The sequence below is a fragment of the Lutjanus erythropterus genome, chromosome 10 (genome assembly GCF_056507025.1).
Source record: "Lutjanus erythropterus isolate fLutEry1 chromosome 10, fLutEry1.hap2, whole genome shotgun sequence".
Classification (NCBI taxonomy): domain Eukaryota; kingdom Metazoa; phylum Chordata; class Actinopteri; order Lutjaniformes; family Lutjanidae; genus Lutjanus; species Lutjanus erythropterus.
In genome coordinates, this window is record NC_139326.1 from 5038914 (window position 1) to 5056229 (window position 17316).

At 42.3% G+C, this 17316-nt stretch overlaps 1 protein-coding gene across 3 annotated transcripts in view; it reads right to left on the reverse strand.

Moving 5' to 3' along the window:
• The window catches only part of sgsm1a (small G protein signaling modulator 1a), a 35302-nt gene that overhangs the window by 2179 nt on the left and 15807 nt on the right, over positions 1–17316 (reverse strand). The window contains exons 4-25 of one of the 3 annotated variants that reach the window (XM_084727957.1): positions 16012–16174; positions 15582–15734; positions 15431–15498; positions 14047–14192; positions 13185–13322; positions 12464–12588; positions 11794–11861; positions 11047–11210; positions 10464–10599; positions 9177–9317; positions 8509–8638; positions 7945–8009; positions 6623–6768; positions 5176–5304; positions 4914–5096; positions 4363–4434; positions 3000–4163; positions 2766–2890; positions 1563–1645; positions 1309–1418; positions 1064–1160; positions 448–615 (exon numbers count right to left, since the gene is read on the reverse strand). In XM_084727957.1, the coding sequence (XP_084584083.1) occupies positions 448–615; positions 1064–1160; positions 1309–1418; positions 1563–1645; positions 2766–2890; positions 3000–4163; positions 4363–4434; positions 4914–5096; positions 5176–5304; positions 6623–6768; positions 7945–8009; positions 8509–8638; positions 9177–9317; positions 10464–10599; positions 11047–11210; positions 11794–11861; positions 12464–12588; positions 13185–13322; positions 14047–14192; positions 15431–15498; positions 15582–15734; positions 16012–16174 (3774 nt within the window). The remainder of the gene's footprint in view (positions 1–447; positions 616–1063; positions 1161–1308; positions 1419–1562; positions 1646–2765; positions 2891–2999; positions 4164–4362; positions 4435–4913; positions 5097–5175; positions 5305–6622; positions 6769–7944; positions 8010–8508; positions 8639–9176; positions 9318–10463; positions 10600–11046; positions 11211–11793; positions 11862–12463; positions 12589–13184; positions 13323–14046; positions 14193–15430; positions 15499–15581; positions 15735–16011; positions 16175–17316) is intronic. The other 2 variants (XM_084727956.1, XM_084727955.1) reach the window with 2 other exon arrangements.

Here is a 17316-nt window from a genome sequence, read left to right on the forward strand (position 1 = left end):
AAGAATTATTGTACATTCTTACTGTTCTCCTTTTGGGATCCCTCTCCTTTACAGGATGGCTGGGGAACCAGAGAACATATGTTTATTTGTTTTATAGCCTGCCACACAGCAGCCTTTTGACATTTTTTTCTGTGTTCTGTCATTATGTGAAAGCATCATCTTTCTCCAAAAATGATGCAGGGCCTTGCTGACTGGCGCTTGATGATGCATTGTCGGTCTGATGTATGTCTTTGTCAGAATCCTCATGCTGTGAAAATTCACACATCTTTCAAGTGCCCTGCTTCTAGTTTGCACTTCGGTTGTAACGTCATAGTTTTGTTAAGTTGAGATGACCTTAATGACAATTTCTGTTATTTACTCATACTTGACAAAGCTCCTTGAGAGCCCTCAGAGAGAAGGAGCAGATGTGTATGTGAACAACATCAGCTGTAAAACCGCATGTTTTACCATTGAAGAACTTAATGATGTCTGTGAAGTCCATGTTGTTCTCCAGGATGATGTCCCTGTAGATCTCCACCAACGCCAGGGCAATGAAGAGGACAAAGTGACTAGAGGAGACGTACTTGGCCGCCCAGATGGTTTCCCAGACTGCAAACACGTCATCATACACGAGCTCTGGAAGAAAAAGCACATAAATGAACAGGACTTGAACCAGGTCAGTGTTTGAGGACCTGGATGGGACGCAAATATGTAGGAAGTGGATTTATCAGTGTAGAGGTAAGAGTGGAAGCAGGTGTTTGCTGGGATGAGGGAGAGGATATAATGAGATTGGTGAGAGAGTTTACAGAAAACAAGTAGTCCCATGGTTGGATCTTCAGTATAAAGAATAATTAATTATCAAACACATCTATGCAGCCAATTATTTCATGAGCAACTCCCAGGAAGGGTTTTCCAAAAATATATCCGACTTCTAAATCCTTTCCTGGCTTAAATAACTGCATGTCTTGTTAGTAAGCTGCCAAGTGGTTTTCTGGCATTTTATCCACAAACACGGCTTAAAGAGGACTGAATCAAATACTTCTCTAATTGGCACAAATTCTTTCGCACCGTGCTGTCACTTTACCTCGCTTAAAGTCGAGGAGAAACCAGCGGTAGCAGAAGTAGAAGTGGGTGTAGTCTCCGTTCTGGTGCATTAGCTCGAACAGCTCAGAATCCAGGATCTATACACAGAGGGGATCAGAGGAGATTCAGGAAGAGAAATAATGAGGATGAAAAGTGTGAAAAAGTGGGGCATTTGTGGGTAATGAATGGATTTAGTGGTACGTGACCGCCATAGTATGTGTGCGGGCTTTTCTGGTGCTGCATCACCTGGATTAGAGAGCGCATGTTGGCGAAGTGAGTGTCCATAGCTCCTCCGTGTGGAAAGTTTTGATTCATTCTCTTCATGAGCTCGGTGAAGCAGCTGAAGGCCATGGCCTCTGAAAGGAGGAAACACGGAGAGGAAGCCGGAGTGAGAAAGTGAGTGGGCAAACTGTTCTCTGTTGTTCCATCAATAGCTGTAAAAAATACACCAAATGTCAGGGAAGAGGGAAAATAAGAAGTGATTCAGAGCGTTGACTCACCGTCGTCCAGAATGACTAGAAGTGGAGCCAGCAGATCACACATGCCCTGCACGTAGCCGATGTCGAGGTGCCTCCAGATATAACTGAAAATATACAACCCAGAGACGTGAACTTAAGTCTTACTCTGCTGGACAGATTTAGAGGTATTTCCACTGTTTTTCTCCAACACTGACCATCTTTTTTTCCCAATAATATTCACCTTTTATCAAGGCAGCTACTTTTGAGCTGCAAAAATCTATTATTATGAGTCGCATTGACATGATTAAGCTTCTCAAAGGTGCAAATATAAAACCTTTTTGTCCAAGAATGGCCCTTATGCTGTGCTTGTGTGAAGGTGCATTAGGGAGAAAAATGAAGTCGCCTTTGTTTAATATAATCACACTTCTGCTAACATTCAGGGAAAAATCTATTACTGTCAAAGGATAAGCCTGGCACTACATTTATATTTTTCTTCCTGTCAACAAATCCTCTGAAAAAGACCAACACCAACAATGTGTTAATCTGCCTCCCATTACTTTCTGATTTTCCTGCCCGACCTGCGGCACTCATCCCCAAACCCATTTGTTCCTATACTGAAGAACTACATATATAATTTTAGATTTAAAGTCAAGATCTTTAACTTTTAGCAGCACAGAGCGAAGATTCACTAGTTAGCCGGCCAGCAACAGCATGGTATGTAAGATTTCAACATGCCCACTTTTCAAAGTTCAAATCAAATTATAACTTTATACGCCCCCTAATTATCCTTTTCCACTCAGAAATACATCACAATGCAGGAGCAAGAAACTCCTGTAATGCTATTTCATCTGTACTTTACAAAAAACTACGTAATTTCCCAAAAGAGCACCTGTTTATTCAATATATGCATTTCGGGGGGTCGACACATTTGCTGCTCTTGTGAGTATTAACAGCAGGAAGGTGTTCGTAGGATGGACTGCAGAGCCTTTGTGCTCTGTAATGACGCAACATGACTCAGTGCAACAGTGTGGCTCATTGATTAACTGTTTTTGGACAACAATGGAGGACTGAAGCACTGATGAATAATACACACACAATAGGCTCACTTCACTGTTGGTTTTGATCTTTTCATGGCATTAGTCGACTGTAAGAAAAATCGCCAGATGAATTTTGCAGGTCTTATCCTTTAAAATTTAATTAATGGAGCATTTACTCCAATTTGTGTTCATATATAAAGTGTGTTACCTGCACATGATGTTGCGCAGTTTCTCCAGATTGGCAGGAGTGAAGTACCAATAGTTTCTGTCACAGCGCTGGACGTCCTTTTCAATGCGGTGCAGATTTAACGTGTACAAGTCCAAAAGCTCTTGCTGAAACAAACAAAACAATAAATAAATGAATAAATTAAACAAGCTCATCATAGGGTTCATTTGCCTGAGGATAAATGAATTTGAACTCTTAAAAAACACGTGCGCGTACAGAGAAGCTGCTCCCAGCGGATTCTTGAGAGGTCGCTTCATTCTTGGTGTTTTCAGACGCGGCCAGAGAGTCAAAGTTCGGGTAAAGACTCTCCATCTCCGGCTCCTCAGACAGGATGGACTCGGTGCCCTCTGGACTGGGCTCCACGTGCGGGGCTGAGTCGTCAGAGAAGGACGACGCCTCACAGCGTCCCTTCCTGCTCCAAGGCACCATGGAAACTTTGGCTTTGGGGATCTCCTCCATCTCTATGGCTGAAGGAGACTCATCAGATTCGGTCGTGACCTGAGCCTCGTCTTTCTGAGACGTAAAGAAGCCCTCTCTCGCTCTCGACACCCCGGCGTCTGCTGAGAAAATGAGGTTCTTTTCAACTTCAGGAGCCACGGGATCTGCAGATATATTTTCCTTCCTTTCTGCCAATGAAACCTCTTGTAGTTTACTCGTCTGTGATTCGTTCATTTCCTTCGTCTTTTCCACATTTGTTTCTGCAGTTTCCTTGAGTTTTGATGTTTCCTCAGGACTCACTTCTTTTTCAACATTTTGCTCAACAAGTCCTCCCTCGGATTCTGTGGCAGCTGCTGATACAATCACAGTATTCACATGGGATATTTCTTTTTCTGTTTCCCCCGACTCAAAAGATTTAATTCCTTTAATGTCTGCCAGATCTTTATCTTCACACTCGAGCCCTTCTGTTTTAATTGCTCCAGACTCCTCAACAATTTCCTGTACTAGCCCTTCTTCTGATGGCTGGACCATGTTGTCATCCTTCACCTCAGTCTTGGCACTTTCTGCAGATTTGGTCACATCAGATGCTTTCCCCTCTTCATCCTCTTTGTCCTTCACTTTGACGGGGCTCTGTGGTGCCTGAGGGATAGCTGCGGATCTCGGGGTCGTATCGGGTGCGGCGCTGCTGTCCTCTGTGCTGAGTGAGCCGTCCGACAAGCCAGAGGTGACGGAGAAGTTGCGGGAGGAGGGATGTCCAGAGTCAGGAGAGCTTGTCCCGTTCTGCAGGGCCCCATTCGGCATCTTTGCCACCTGTTTGGCAACCTCTTCGCTCTTGGGCTCCATCTCGATCTGGTCCACCTCCTCTACGGACTCAAACACCTGAAAGAACAAGCCAAAGGGAAGCAGGCTACTCCAGGGGAAGGGATGGGAGGATGTGAAGAACTAGCAGGAGAAAAAATGCAGGGATGAGGAATATTGGTTCAAGAAGATGAGATCACATGCATTACTCGAATGCCATGTAGTGAGAAATGTGTCAATAAAGTTCAGTTAACATTTTAAAGAGAAGAAGTGGTCTTTACTTTATTTGAAAGACCATTTTTAAAAGACCATATGCAGGCAGTATTATAGTGTGTTTTGTTACCTGTGTGCTGCTGCTGGAGTCACTCTGCAGGCGAGCCAGACTCTGTCTTTCTGAGCTCTGGGAGGACTGGGACTAGAAAATAAAGGTATTCAGGACAAGACATTATTACATAAAACTATGTTTTATTAATATACACTCTTATTGTACATTGGCTCATGTGCTGTGCTCACATCAAAGAGATTCTCCAGTGACTTAGTTGTTCACTTTGTAAAGTTGCAGGAGACAGAAAGTTAAAAATCAAAGAATGGATCAAGCCCTCAAGATTCTGGATTCTATATTTCCCATTGCACCCAATAGCTTTTCTTCTGACTGTCAAATCATAGTGAATTCCCATGTCTTTAAAATCTATATTTTATAATGCAGATGTTTTTCTAAAATAGAAAGATCCTTTCAGAGCTACAGAGGTTACACAAGCTGAGATGTAGTAAACTGACCTCATTTTGTAAAATTCAATCTTCCTTCTTTCCTCTCCTGACACTTTTTGCTCTGTGCTCCAACAACAGTTGGAAGTAAACAGCTGCTCAGGCTACATTGTGAATAAACTGCTTCACCTCATTGCTGACGGTGGAGTCATGGTGCACCATCTTCTGACTTGAACTGTCCATGCTCGCTCCAGAAGAGCACTTTGCTAACGCCGCAGCATGCTGCTCCTTCTCCCGCTGACGGACAATCTCCTCACAGCCGAGCCACTCCCGCATGGTCTGCTGGTAGCACACTCGGACCTGTTCATCCACCTGGTGGGGGGGGGGATCAAGGGTCAGTGGTTCAGGTACTTGAATTGGGAGCGAAGCCATGATTGTGGAAATGACAAACCTCCTTCCTCTCAGCTTCTGACATTCCAAACTGATAATGACCCAACAGGAAAGGCCACACCTCTTTACGCAGCGAGGCCTCCACGCCGCCGAAGTAGACCAGGCGAAGCAGCTCCTTCTCCTCGTAAGTCTGAGGACACAAGACATTTCTTCAGCTGAATCTTCATTTAACAGCTGGTAGCAGCTGGAAAACTGGCAGGCACTGGTGCATCTCCCGACTGTTATTATACAGTATCTACATGCTCATTATTACTTATTACCTCCAGACATAAGGCCAGAATAAAAACATCTGTCTGCAGCTGTTACTCAACCATAAGTCTAGTTTTATCTTTATCAAGTGTTTAGAGGGTTGATTTGTGTCCATTCATATATGCTTGATTTGTATGGGGTTTATAAGGAAGTTCAAAAGTAAAATAAAAAAGTAAGAAGTAAGTCCCTAGGTCAGAGATAAGATGAGCTGAAAGCTGAAAAAAGCAAGTAAGCGAGCTATTTTTGTCAAATTACTAGAATTTTAACAAAACTCAAACCAAAAACTCAAGATACGATGATACCACAATAAAAAGTCCATGACACAATATTTATTGCCATATTAAAAATCACAGAAAACTTTTCCTTTTTCTTTTTAATCCATCTAATCTATCTGAGTGTTTTCTGAGTAGCTACCTCTGTAGTCTGAGTCATTGGATGCACACTGGAAGTATCACACTGCAATTGGTCACTTGTTTAAAGCGCTATCACAGCGTCTGCTATCTCTGTTTTCAAAGTCCCCGTGAAGAACAACCTCTGAGCTGCGAGCTACATGCTGGAAACAGCAAATTAGCTCCAGGGAAACTAATGGTACCAATGTAAACATACCAAAACACCTATTACATTTCCTTTTGCAGTGATATAGTCATTTTAATTGCAGAGCCTGCCTCTTGATGTGCAAATGTTCCACCACAAGTTCCCCCTCAACTTTATTTTGCCGCAGTACTGTTGCTGCATTCAGGGCTTAGCTCCAGCAGGGCATGTTTTTCCATACAGCAGAATATCAATGTGTGGAGCAAGATCTTCTCTCTAGAGAGAGGTTTAACTCTGCAAGACTAGTACCCCAATATTAATTATATATCACATTGCTATAATTCACAAAACAAACCAGTTTTAAGAAAGATTTTTCCTTATAAAACATGGAAAAGTTTTTTTTTATGTTCTTCTCATGGAAATGTAAGTAACATCCAGATAAACTGTAGACGTGGACTTTGAGACTGACAGCTCCATTAGTCATGCTTCATGCACACCGTCGTGAGACTAAGCCGCATGATTAGCAGAGGATGAATATGGATGAGACAGAAGAGTGACAAAGTGAAAAGAGAGAGCCTGGGAGTGGACACTCGTGTGTGTCTGGACGGCACGCTGTCCGCAGCTTCGTTAAGTTTGTGTTGCGGTGCTGTGACACCGGCGATGCTTACTGTACGGTCCTGGAGGAACCTCTGCCACACGTCTGCGGTCAGCCCTTTGTAAGCATCACGCGGCACGTCGGGCGCCACAATGGTGTGATTGACGAGAGCAGAGAGGTGTGTACGCACAGTGGACAGGTGACGGCAGTATGCCAACCCTGGATGACAACACAGTTGATTACTTAATACATCTGCTTAATGGAGGATATTAAAGGATATTATGTGCTACCACTAGATACTGATATTTAAGATTTCTGAAGTGGAGTGTATGAGATTTAACCATAGTCAGTGTATTACCTACAGCAGCAGTTTAAGTGTACACAATATTTAGTATATTTTCACAGCTCAGACAGCCTTTTGTGATGGGAAACCACAGTTATTTAAGCCAAATATCGCTCTCTCCAAAGAAACCAAACTCCATTAGCAAAATCACTAATATTAGTTGTTTGTCTACCGCTGCCTCCTTTGGTCAGTTTATTTGTGTTATTTTGTGACTTATGTGTTTTAAAGTGTTACTTTGGATTCACCGAAGTCACACAGTAACATGAACAAACTCACATCGAGGCAGCAGGTGCAGGCAACATCTGCACCTGTTTTGTAAGGTAAAATTACTGTTTTTGCCAGTGAAGTCTGGTTTAACAAGAGATACAAATGTTTGGTTTATTTAACAGCAGATTGGTAAAAGGATGAAAATACTGTACATATAGCATACTGTCATGGTTTGGGGTTTGTTAGTTATTTCCCGTTTTATTTTGTAGTCATCGCTGTTGCTTCACTTCCTGTCTTTTTCTGTTGTGCTGCCCTTCTGATCATTGTTTTCATCTGTCCCTGATCAGCCTCCCTCTGTATTTAGTCCGTCCCCTCCTCCAAGCTGTCAACTGTCTTTGTTCTTCGTATGAAGCATCCAAGCGCTCTACTGTGTCTTCCCTGTGTTGTTTTTGTGGACTTCTTGGACTTTTACCTTGTTTTATTTTGGACCCCTTGAGTTTTTTCTGCTTTTTGTTTGGACTCCCTTCGTTCTCATAAGTGCAGAATATTTTTGTTTGGTATTAAATACACTGAACTTCCTCCCTGCTTGGTTTGTCTGCATTTTTGTGCCCTTTCTTTCCTTTTTTGCTTGACAAAATATAATAACATACACTTAAACTGATAATGTTTTCTTAGGCGTCTAAAATGCATTTTGCTACACAGGTACTCCTGTTGCATTTTCAAACTGGGGGCTGTGCTGCAGGTAATGCACTGACTATGGATAAATACCACCATACAACCCCACCTCAAATAATCCCAGCTATCCCTTTAAGGCTTGTCAGTGTAGACGATAAGAAATCACATACAGCCATAAAATGCCCGGGAGATAATCTGATACTTCATGTTGTCGCACAGCAGCTTCAGGGGAGCCCTGCAGGAAGATACAACACAGAGGAAACACTTTATGCAACTATTCTGTTCTCTTTTCTTAAAAGACTATCATTAAACTAATCATCCAGTGCATGAGAAGTTACTCATATTGTCCTTAATGTAGGACATACTGAATCTAGACAGGAGTTTATTACAGTGTTGCAGCTAACCTTTATCATTCAAATTATAACCTATTGTGCTGCCATATAGAACAAATTGGCCCAGCGGCCTGCTTTTTCTCACAGCCTCCAACCATTTTATCAGCTTCGCTTATCACCTCATTTTCCTGACACATTTTCACGACAGCGAGGTAAATGTCACATAATTGTCTTCTGGGTAATTACTAGGCTCTTCTATCTTTGCTCCACTCCCAGTGTTGCCCACATGGTTGAGGATTTCTGGTTGGCACTGAGGGATGTCAGCATCTCTGCAGCCTCCGGCAGTTTCCCTGTCACGAGCTAACACGACTCAGTCTAACTCATAGTGCGTTCATCTCTCACCTCTCGTGGTTGCACCCCTTGGGTGTCGCCCCATCAGAGAAGCTCCCCTGAGAACAAGAGGAGCACGAGGACTTCCTGAGAGTGGGATGCCACATCGTAGCTCCCTGATCCATCAAGTCTGGAGGAGTCACTGCAACATCATGCGCAACACAAACACAACATCACTGTTACTTAAAAGCCATGATGCTGCTCAGGCTTTCAAGAGCAATTAGATTTGCACTTGATGATTTAAATGCAGCTGGAAACATTCGGCATGAGCAGAATTATGCTGATCAATTGTGCATTTCAGAGCACAATATGTGTGTACTTGATTCCTTTTAGAGCAAAGATAACAAAAACATTTATGCAATCTGATGCACAATTTGAACACCATCATATTCAGTTACATTATTATAGAGAGGAAGATGAATAAAGCAAGAGCCCGTCTCAGTTCAGGAGCCATAATCGATCAATCAGCTGTCCACCCATCGCTGTTAAAAGGTTACTGCGCTGTAATGCAGTAAAACAGGTGTGACACAAGGTGGCGGGGAGTGGGAGGGGCTTTAATAACAACGGGACACATCAATAGACTTTGCCCGAGGCGGCGGACAGGACAGGAGGATATTAGAAGCAGGGAATTAAAGCAAGCTGACAGAGGGACAAGACGAGCCGAGGTGTGACAGTGTTACAGCTGCTTCCTGTGAGTGAGGGGGATTCTTCAGGACAGCTGCGGGACCTCTTTGGTACAACCAGGTTTCCTGTTTTGGACGGGGACTGTCCGCTCAGTTGAAGGGACAGGGAGGTCAGATGGGGAGGATGGGTTACAGTCACTGTAACAAACAACGAGCAACATTTTCAAGAAACGAGCAAACAATGTGGAGAGGCCTGTGGGTGCAGCACATATTAAAGGAATAGCTTGGATTTTTTGAAATTGGGTTGTATGAGGTACTTATCCATAATCACTGTATTACCTACAGTAGATGGTTGGCACGCTCTGAGTAGACGCAGCAGGAGTACGGTGGTAAGAAGGCTAAATAATATACTACTGTGGAAAGGGTCAGCAACAACGTGTATTTTACCCACTGAAAAAAATCAATACCAGTTTAAACGTGCTCTATATTTAGGGGGTACAAAAGCCTGCGATGCACCTTCAGTTTGAATCACAGATGCCAAGTGCAAGTCGTGCATCCGAGGTGTCCGCAGCTGTCCGTCTACGTGTCAGCGTGGGAGTATATTTCTATTTTGGCTTATGTATGTGCAGCAGCATACCATGCAAAAGGGCTGGGTGAAGGTGAATGTAGATCAGCGGGTGTGGTGATGTGTGAATGGTTGTGTGTACCAAGACTCTGACGCAGCACTTCTCAGAGGCTGAGGATGTAACATATCGCTGCTCACCGACATGCTATCCACTTAAGACTGTTTACAGGCTTTTTTTTCCAGCTGTGTTGCAGCATAATCTGATCATCGGGGACCAAATGTAGACCTGTAACACCTACACTAGCTTTCATTGCTGCCGCCGTCCCACACTGCAGCTAGTAGTGAACCCACACACATTTCAGATGAACCATAAGTCACTTTTTTCTGGAGCTAGGGTTGTGTTAGGCAGAATTTCAAAGGCAATCTGCCATTACATAAGCCAAATATCGCTCTCTTCAAAGCCACCACACTCCTTTGGCAAAAATATTAATTTTATCTCACAGAATACGGGAGTTGCTGGTTTACCACCGCCTCAGTTGGGTAGTTTGTTTGTTTTATTGTGTGACTTCTGTCAACTCGAATAAATGTGATGGCAAGGTGATGTGGTGAAAATATTCTAAATATGACCTAAACTTAAACTGATGTTGATTTTTTTTAGTTGGGTGTACCGATCATCATCTACTGTAGGAAATACACTGACTACTGATGCATACCTCAAAGAGCCCCATTTAAAAAAATCAGAACTATCCCTTTAATTGCTTCTCTGGGGGGAATCTCACCAAACTCTGACTGGCTGTTTGGAAAGAGGATGCGGAAGACATAGTCTGTGGCCTCGTCCTCCTCCTTATCTGAGACCGAGTCCGTGGATCCAGATCCCTGAGGAACCCTCTTCCGCAGCTTGGGAAACACCTTCCCCTGCAATGAGAATACAGCAGTTATCAAACTAATGCCGGCAACAAATCATTCTCAACCATTAGAGGCCAGCCGAGCCATCCATGTGAATTAAAGATGATGAGTGTCTGTATGCTTTAGCTTATTAATAGTGGCTGAATATGCGTGGGTGGATTTCATTATTCGGCTTAGCTGCAGATACGAAGCTATTCACAGTCACACAAAAAACATCCATTCATTAAAGTAGACAGTTCTTATTTGGTGGTGCAGAGACAACATTAAGCCACGCATACATCAGTATCACTCCACCCCTTGAGTGCAATCAGGCAGTGCATCTATTCCCAAATCCAAATGTCTTTTTTATTGATTTATTGATCAGATAAGGCTGATTTAGCTTTTTTTTTCCCCTAATATGCCTAATTTGTTTTCTGCATCTGAAGCGACTCCAAAGAAAAGACCGCTTGCGCTGACCTTTCCCCTCTGGGACCAGAGCGGAGGGTCCAGCTGGCCGTGGGGAAGCAGGCCGTTCTCCAGGCAGGAGAGGAACTGGAGCAAGTGTCCTCCTCTGGGGAAGCGGAGCGGAGGTCGTTGGATCCCATCCTGACTGACCAGCACCACTGTCCCCCCACTGTCAACTGCAGGAGACACACTTTGTTCAGTCATTCATGACGCCTTTTTATTTGACAGTTACATTTCATTGGAAACACTGATAATAAATAGAGAAGCCAGTAAAACACACACACTTAGCTGTGATATAAAGGTTAAAGGGATAGTTCAGATTTTTTCATGTGGGGTTGTATAAGGTACTCATCCATAGTCAGTGCATTACCTACTGTGCCACCAGTTTGTAGAAGCAGCAGGAGTACCAGTGTAGGAGGGTAAGTAATGTACTGCTGTGGACAGAGTCATACATTTTAGCCACCTAAAAAAAAGGCCCATTTAAAATGTGTACGCTCTATTTATAATTTTCACTGCTTTTCGGTGCCATCAAACAGCCTTTTCTGACAAGAAACCACTATTATAAGCCAAATATCACTTTCTCCAAAGCACCCAGATTTCTTTGGCAAAAAGAGAAATTTTTTTAAGTGGCTAAAATACGATTTGCTCCCTAAACCAGTACTTATCTACTGTAGGTAGTACACTGATTATGGTTAAGCACTTCATGCAACCCCTCTTAAAATAATCTGAACTGCTCCTTTAAGAGTTGTATGGACCCACCTTGTTGATGACAGTGCAGGTAAACTATCTCCTCCAGAGGGATGGTCATGGCGTAGTCCCAGTATACACTGAAAAACATTAAATCAAATATACAGTTGGTAAAATAAACAACCCAGACTAGTCTCAGCACATCGGGTGGACCAGCTAACATTAAAAACAAATCTATAGGGAATGTTTATATATTATTTTTGACAGTCAAAAGGAACATTAATTTTATGGATAATAAAGAAAGCGGTCAGGAGCGTGCACACGGATGAGCAGGCGCAGATGCCTGATGCAGTAATCAATTTTTTTTGGTGAGAGAAACCATGCACAGGCACAGGAACATAACACGGTTTGCTGGTCTGAGAGATGTCTGACAGTGTCTCAGTCAATAAACCATCCACTGGCTGCTGGTGTTCTGAAAATAAGCCTCATCAGATCAGCTGAACACTGAGTCCCTGAGCCACACACAAACACGCTGCATTATTCAGTAACAGCCGAGTGTTACACAAACAGCAGAGGGAAGAAGTAAAGAAATAATGCAGAGTTTTTGCACGTCTTTTTGAGGAAGCACATTACATGTTATTTACCCTTAATATGAGAAGGATCACCGATTATCAAATGCGAGCTTTGTAGACAGACACAATCACCACAATCACAGGTCATTTGCAGCTGGAAAATTGTGCACCTGCGCTCATAGTCCAAGTCTCCAACAGAGCCGTTCATGAGCTGATTGGGTGTCCACTTCAGGGTCATGATGTCAGCATTCTGATGCAGAGAGAGGTACCCTGGGACAGCCTCCATGTCATCCCTCTGAAACAGCCATGAGGATGTTTTCTTGTGATGTAATTGACCCTTCCAAGTCCTGCCCCTTTTTGCTCTGTGCTCCACCTCGGTCATCTTTTTCCTTTCTTTTTTCTTGAGAAATATTGCAATTATAGTTTTACTTCCCAGGATGGCAAAGGCATGACCAGCCCTACTCTGCCTCTGACTGGGCAACCCTGATATTCTTACCCTAACCCCCACATATAGTCAAATCTTAAGTCACTAATGTCACCAAAATGCTAGCTAAATAGCTAGATAATGATTGATGTAGATTTGATTTTTTTTGCCCAAAGGATATTCTTACCTTCACCCAACTCAGTCTCATGGCTAAACCTACTCAACCCAAATGACCCAAACCAAGAAAGACAAGTACCAGCTGATCAGAGCAAAGTTTTGCATAGATTAGCTAACTTCAAAATTTGTGTTTCCTATAGCACAAACAGTAGAAACAGGAAACAAGAAAGCAGATAGTTGACCAAGGTTCCACTAGGTTACCAAGCTTACTCAACTGTTATTGGAGCACAAAGCAAATAGAGAGTTATATCTACATATTTATGAATGACAGAGAGGAATCAGACAGTTACCGGCTGTACAAGCACATTGTTTTTTCCAAACAGAAGTGTCACCCTGCTGTTCTGATGCAGGGACTCCACATATTCACGAGCTGATGGTGAGGGGGAGGGGCGCTCATCCATGCTGCTGCTGGAGTGCCGCTTCTGGATCTGAACAACACGGACACAAAATATGTAAAATCAGATAACAAACATCATAAACCAGTGCTTAACTAACGACTTTCTTTGCAGAATGCATTACAGAATGATCGGTCACAGCATCGCCATTTTCCATGAATATAAAAAAATCTCTCTTTCAGATGAGGAATATGAGGAAGATTCATTCGTGTGCACCAATGCACATCAATGTTCCTGATTCCAAAGACCAGTCTAATTGCTTGCTTGGAATACACAGCACCACACAACTGTACAGAGTGTTGTGGTGTTGTAAGATGGGCAGAGTTGACCCGATTCACCGATAACATGAATACTGAACAAGTGTGAAGGTTTCAGATACACGCTTCTTCCTTCTCCTGGGATGTGCTGTGCTTCACTTTGCACAGTAATCCTAGCAGGTTGTCTTTGATCAGTCAGACAGCATCTCAGAAGGGAATTTAACTGATCAGACGCACCACTAAAACTTCTGCCGGCTTCTGTTTTTGTTACCTGCTAAGGGATTATGGGTATAAATTAGCATTCCTGCTAAAAATCCAGCACGTTTATATCCTGTATTTTTATCCTGATGTTCATTAACATGCACTGTCCCTATCAAACAAACAAATAAATTGAAGTGAAGCTATATACCACAAAAATATACGCAAAATAAATGTGTGCTACAATAAAAGCAGCCTGGCACTAATCTTTCATAATCATGTGCTGTATTTTTAATACTTACACACAGTGCAGGTCTCTTAGTGGGAGAATCCTGTCTGCAGTGGCCACCATGGATACGATGTCTCTGCACCAACTCGTCGGCAGATGGGTCTGTCCAGAAGTGATCAGCTGTCTTCATCTTTGTGTACTCCAAAGCACAAGGTCCCACTGTCAAAGGTGAACAGTTACATACCGCAGACATTTGTTGGGAGATTTTGTTGACCGATGATCGGAATTGGATTAAATTAAAATTAATTGGATTATTAAATGTCAAATGAGCACCTCAAAAAATCCACCGTGAAAGATACAACAAATTTTACGTTAGTTTCTAAAGGTGTCACAGTCCATTGATCTTAAATGATCAGCGATATCAGTATATAATATCATAGATCAAAACATGGATCCATATCATCATTTTTAAGATACACCTTTATTTTGAAATTCCCCTGGCATGTTTATGTCACTGTTCCCTCTGTCATAAACATTCAAACAGTGCTGGTGCCAGGCACATAATGGCAAGCAGCCAAGACAGAGACGATGAGAATATTTACTCCGCTCACTGGAATAAATCAGCAGCTTGGAAATATTTTGGACTAAGCACATGCCATATGTAAACGATGCCATTACGAGATGCATTACTCATCTCACCATCTCGCTCTGCAGTCCACTACAGTGCTGGGAATATTAGCTGCTCTGTTTCATTAATGTTAGGCTAAAAAAACATGCATGCAGACTGAAATTGTACCATGGTATTTTTGTCTGAATATGCAGTGACGTGTAATTTATTAAGCTGTGACTGGAGGAAAAGTCTGCTGTTCGTTCAGCTAATTTATGAAATGTAAAATTCCACAGGTTTAAGATAACTATGATGATGACGATTAACAAAAAGCACTTGTTTTGTCTGCAGGTCTACAGGTTGCATAAGTCTGCAGGTGGTGACAAGTTCTGCGAGTAATTTGTCTATTTTGCAATGTTCTCCTGAATACTTAAGGACACAGGATTATCCAATAAATAACAAATAAAAATCAAAGATTAGAAAACAAAAAACAACACACAACTTTGAGTTGCAGAAATATGTTTTTGTTTCTGCTTTTCTGTCCTGTTAATCAAGCTGAGATCCAATATCAGTCTCCAGCAGCAGTGCTTCTAGCCTGGTTCGACTGAAAAAAAAATTGCCATTTTACTGGTGGGAAGCCAGTGAGGGATAAGGTTGCTGTTGCTAGTGCTATTAGCTCTGGTAAAGAGTTGAAGTTAGTTGCAACAGACTGGAGTACAGGAGGAGGAAAAATGGGGTAAAAAAGTCCCACAATGTCCCTGTATTGTACTCACATTTTCATTCAAACATGAGCCCGGGCTAGATTATTACATTAAAAGACAGAAATGCTTTCAATGTCACATGTAATTACCCAGCAAAGAGGCCAGGATAGGTCCGTCCACAGGGTCCATGAGAACAGCCTCTTTCTCGTAGTATTTACTGGAATACAAACACGAAAGGCTCATTTTTAAAGAGGACGTGGACTTCTTGTAACAGACATGCATTTGCCCTTCTTTGCATACCTGCTGTTCTCCACCAGGTAGAGGACAATCTTGTCCAGGACCTTCTCAAACAGAGCCGTCCGGATCCACAGGTTCTTGACTCCCTGAGGGGTGAGGCTGGGCAGCCGGGGCATCTTGCGGAGGCTGTCCTGACTTTGCAAGCTTTGACTTCGTCTGCAGAAGGACAGAGTCACAAATTTAAATTTGAACAAGCAAAACGGGTTTTAAAAATTTAAGTAAAATCTGCATGACGCTAATGGCTTCAGCGATTCATGATTCATAAAAGCTTATGAACATGAATTATTTAGGAGCTTTTTCATATTAAAAAATAGCCCTTCAACTAAGCAGACGGCCATTTGTTTTCTGTGCTTTCGCTCACGCCGGGCTTTGATGTAGGCTTTGAAGTCTGCTGTGATGTGTGAGAATGAGCTGTGATGTGTGCGTCTCTCACTTTGTCTCGATGATCTGCTCGAGCTCCTGGGCCTTCCTGCACAGCTCCTCAGCCGGGGCGAAGCTCTTCCCCACCTTCATGAACAGAGCTGCTATCTTGTTGCTGCGCAGAAAGCCCGCTGCCCGCCGTTTCAGCCCGTGCAGAACACATGCCTCCACTGCAGCTGTGTGATAAAAAGAAAAAAGAAATAATACTCCTTACCAGGGAGCACTTTGCTGATACTGTATGCCAGAGCAGCACAGCAATTAAGAACATGAGAAACCATCACAATAATGAATAATAATGAACAGCCAAAGTATAATGAGAAAACAGCAGCCACATTTTGTGGCACAAAAAGCCTTTTTTGCCACAAAATGCATGTTTATTTTTGATTAAATGTATACTGGCCACACAAAAAAAGTTACAAAAAATATTTTGCTCAGGATTTAAGTTGAACAAATGGATTGTCAGACTTTGCTGCTAACAGGAAAACAAAAAAAAACACACCCCACCATTTTTATTTTGTGCCAGGAAATTTGTGCCATTTTCTCAGCATAAAAAAAAAGATTATATTGGTGTAAATATAATTACTATATCATAAATAAGTAGTATAAGAGATTTTCTGGGACAAGCTATAATCCACTGACTTAAAGATGGGTAACATGACAGCTCCATAACATCTTGATCGCCACCTGATGGCTGGCTGCAGTGCGGGTCATAAACCCCACCCCCTCCATGTTAGCAGATGGGACATGGACCAAACTAAAAAACACAAGCTAACATCAGTTTTTTTTTCCCCAAACATGGCTTCTGTCATTTTAGGTAGTTCTTATCATGCTGATGTTTGTTCAAGTGTTAAATTCTTTGAAAAGTTTAATTTGATATTTGTTGCTATAAAAAGGGTGTGTCATGCCATGACTGACAGCTGAGCTCTGCTCACAGTTGAGTCGACCAGCTGTGACCACCTGAGAAATTCAAATCCAATATTCACTCTTCTTTTAGCTCTGCTTTGGTCTCCACCAACAACGAGGAGAAATATCTGGCTCTTAATACAATATATACATAATCTGACCCATGGTTTATACAGAAATATCAAATAGTACAGCTTTAATCTGTAACACTTGAAATTAACATTTTGTGCCATAAAACACAATTCTGGAAACCAGATGAATCCACCCAGTTTTAAAACTGCTTTTGTCCGGGGTCCTCGATATTAACAAACAATGCAACAAGTCAAAGTGAGTTTCATCACCATTCACAATTTAATCTAGTATATTTATGCACTTTATATCGCTTTATGAAGTGAAAATGTGTAAATAAACTTAC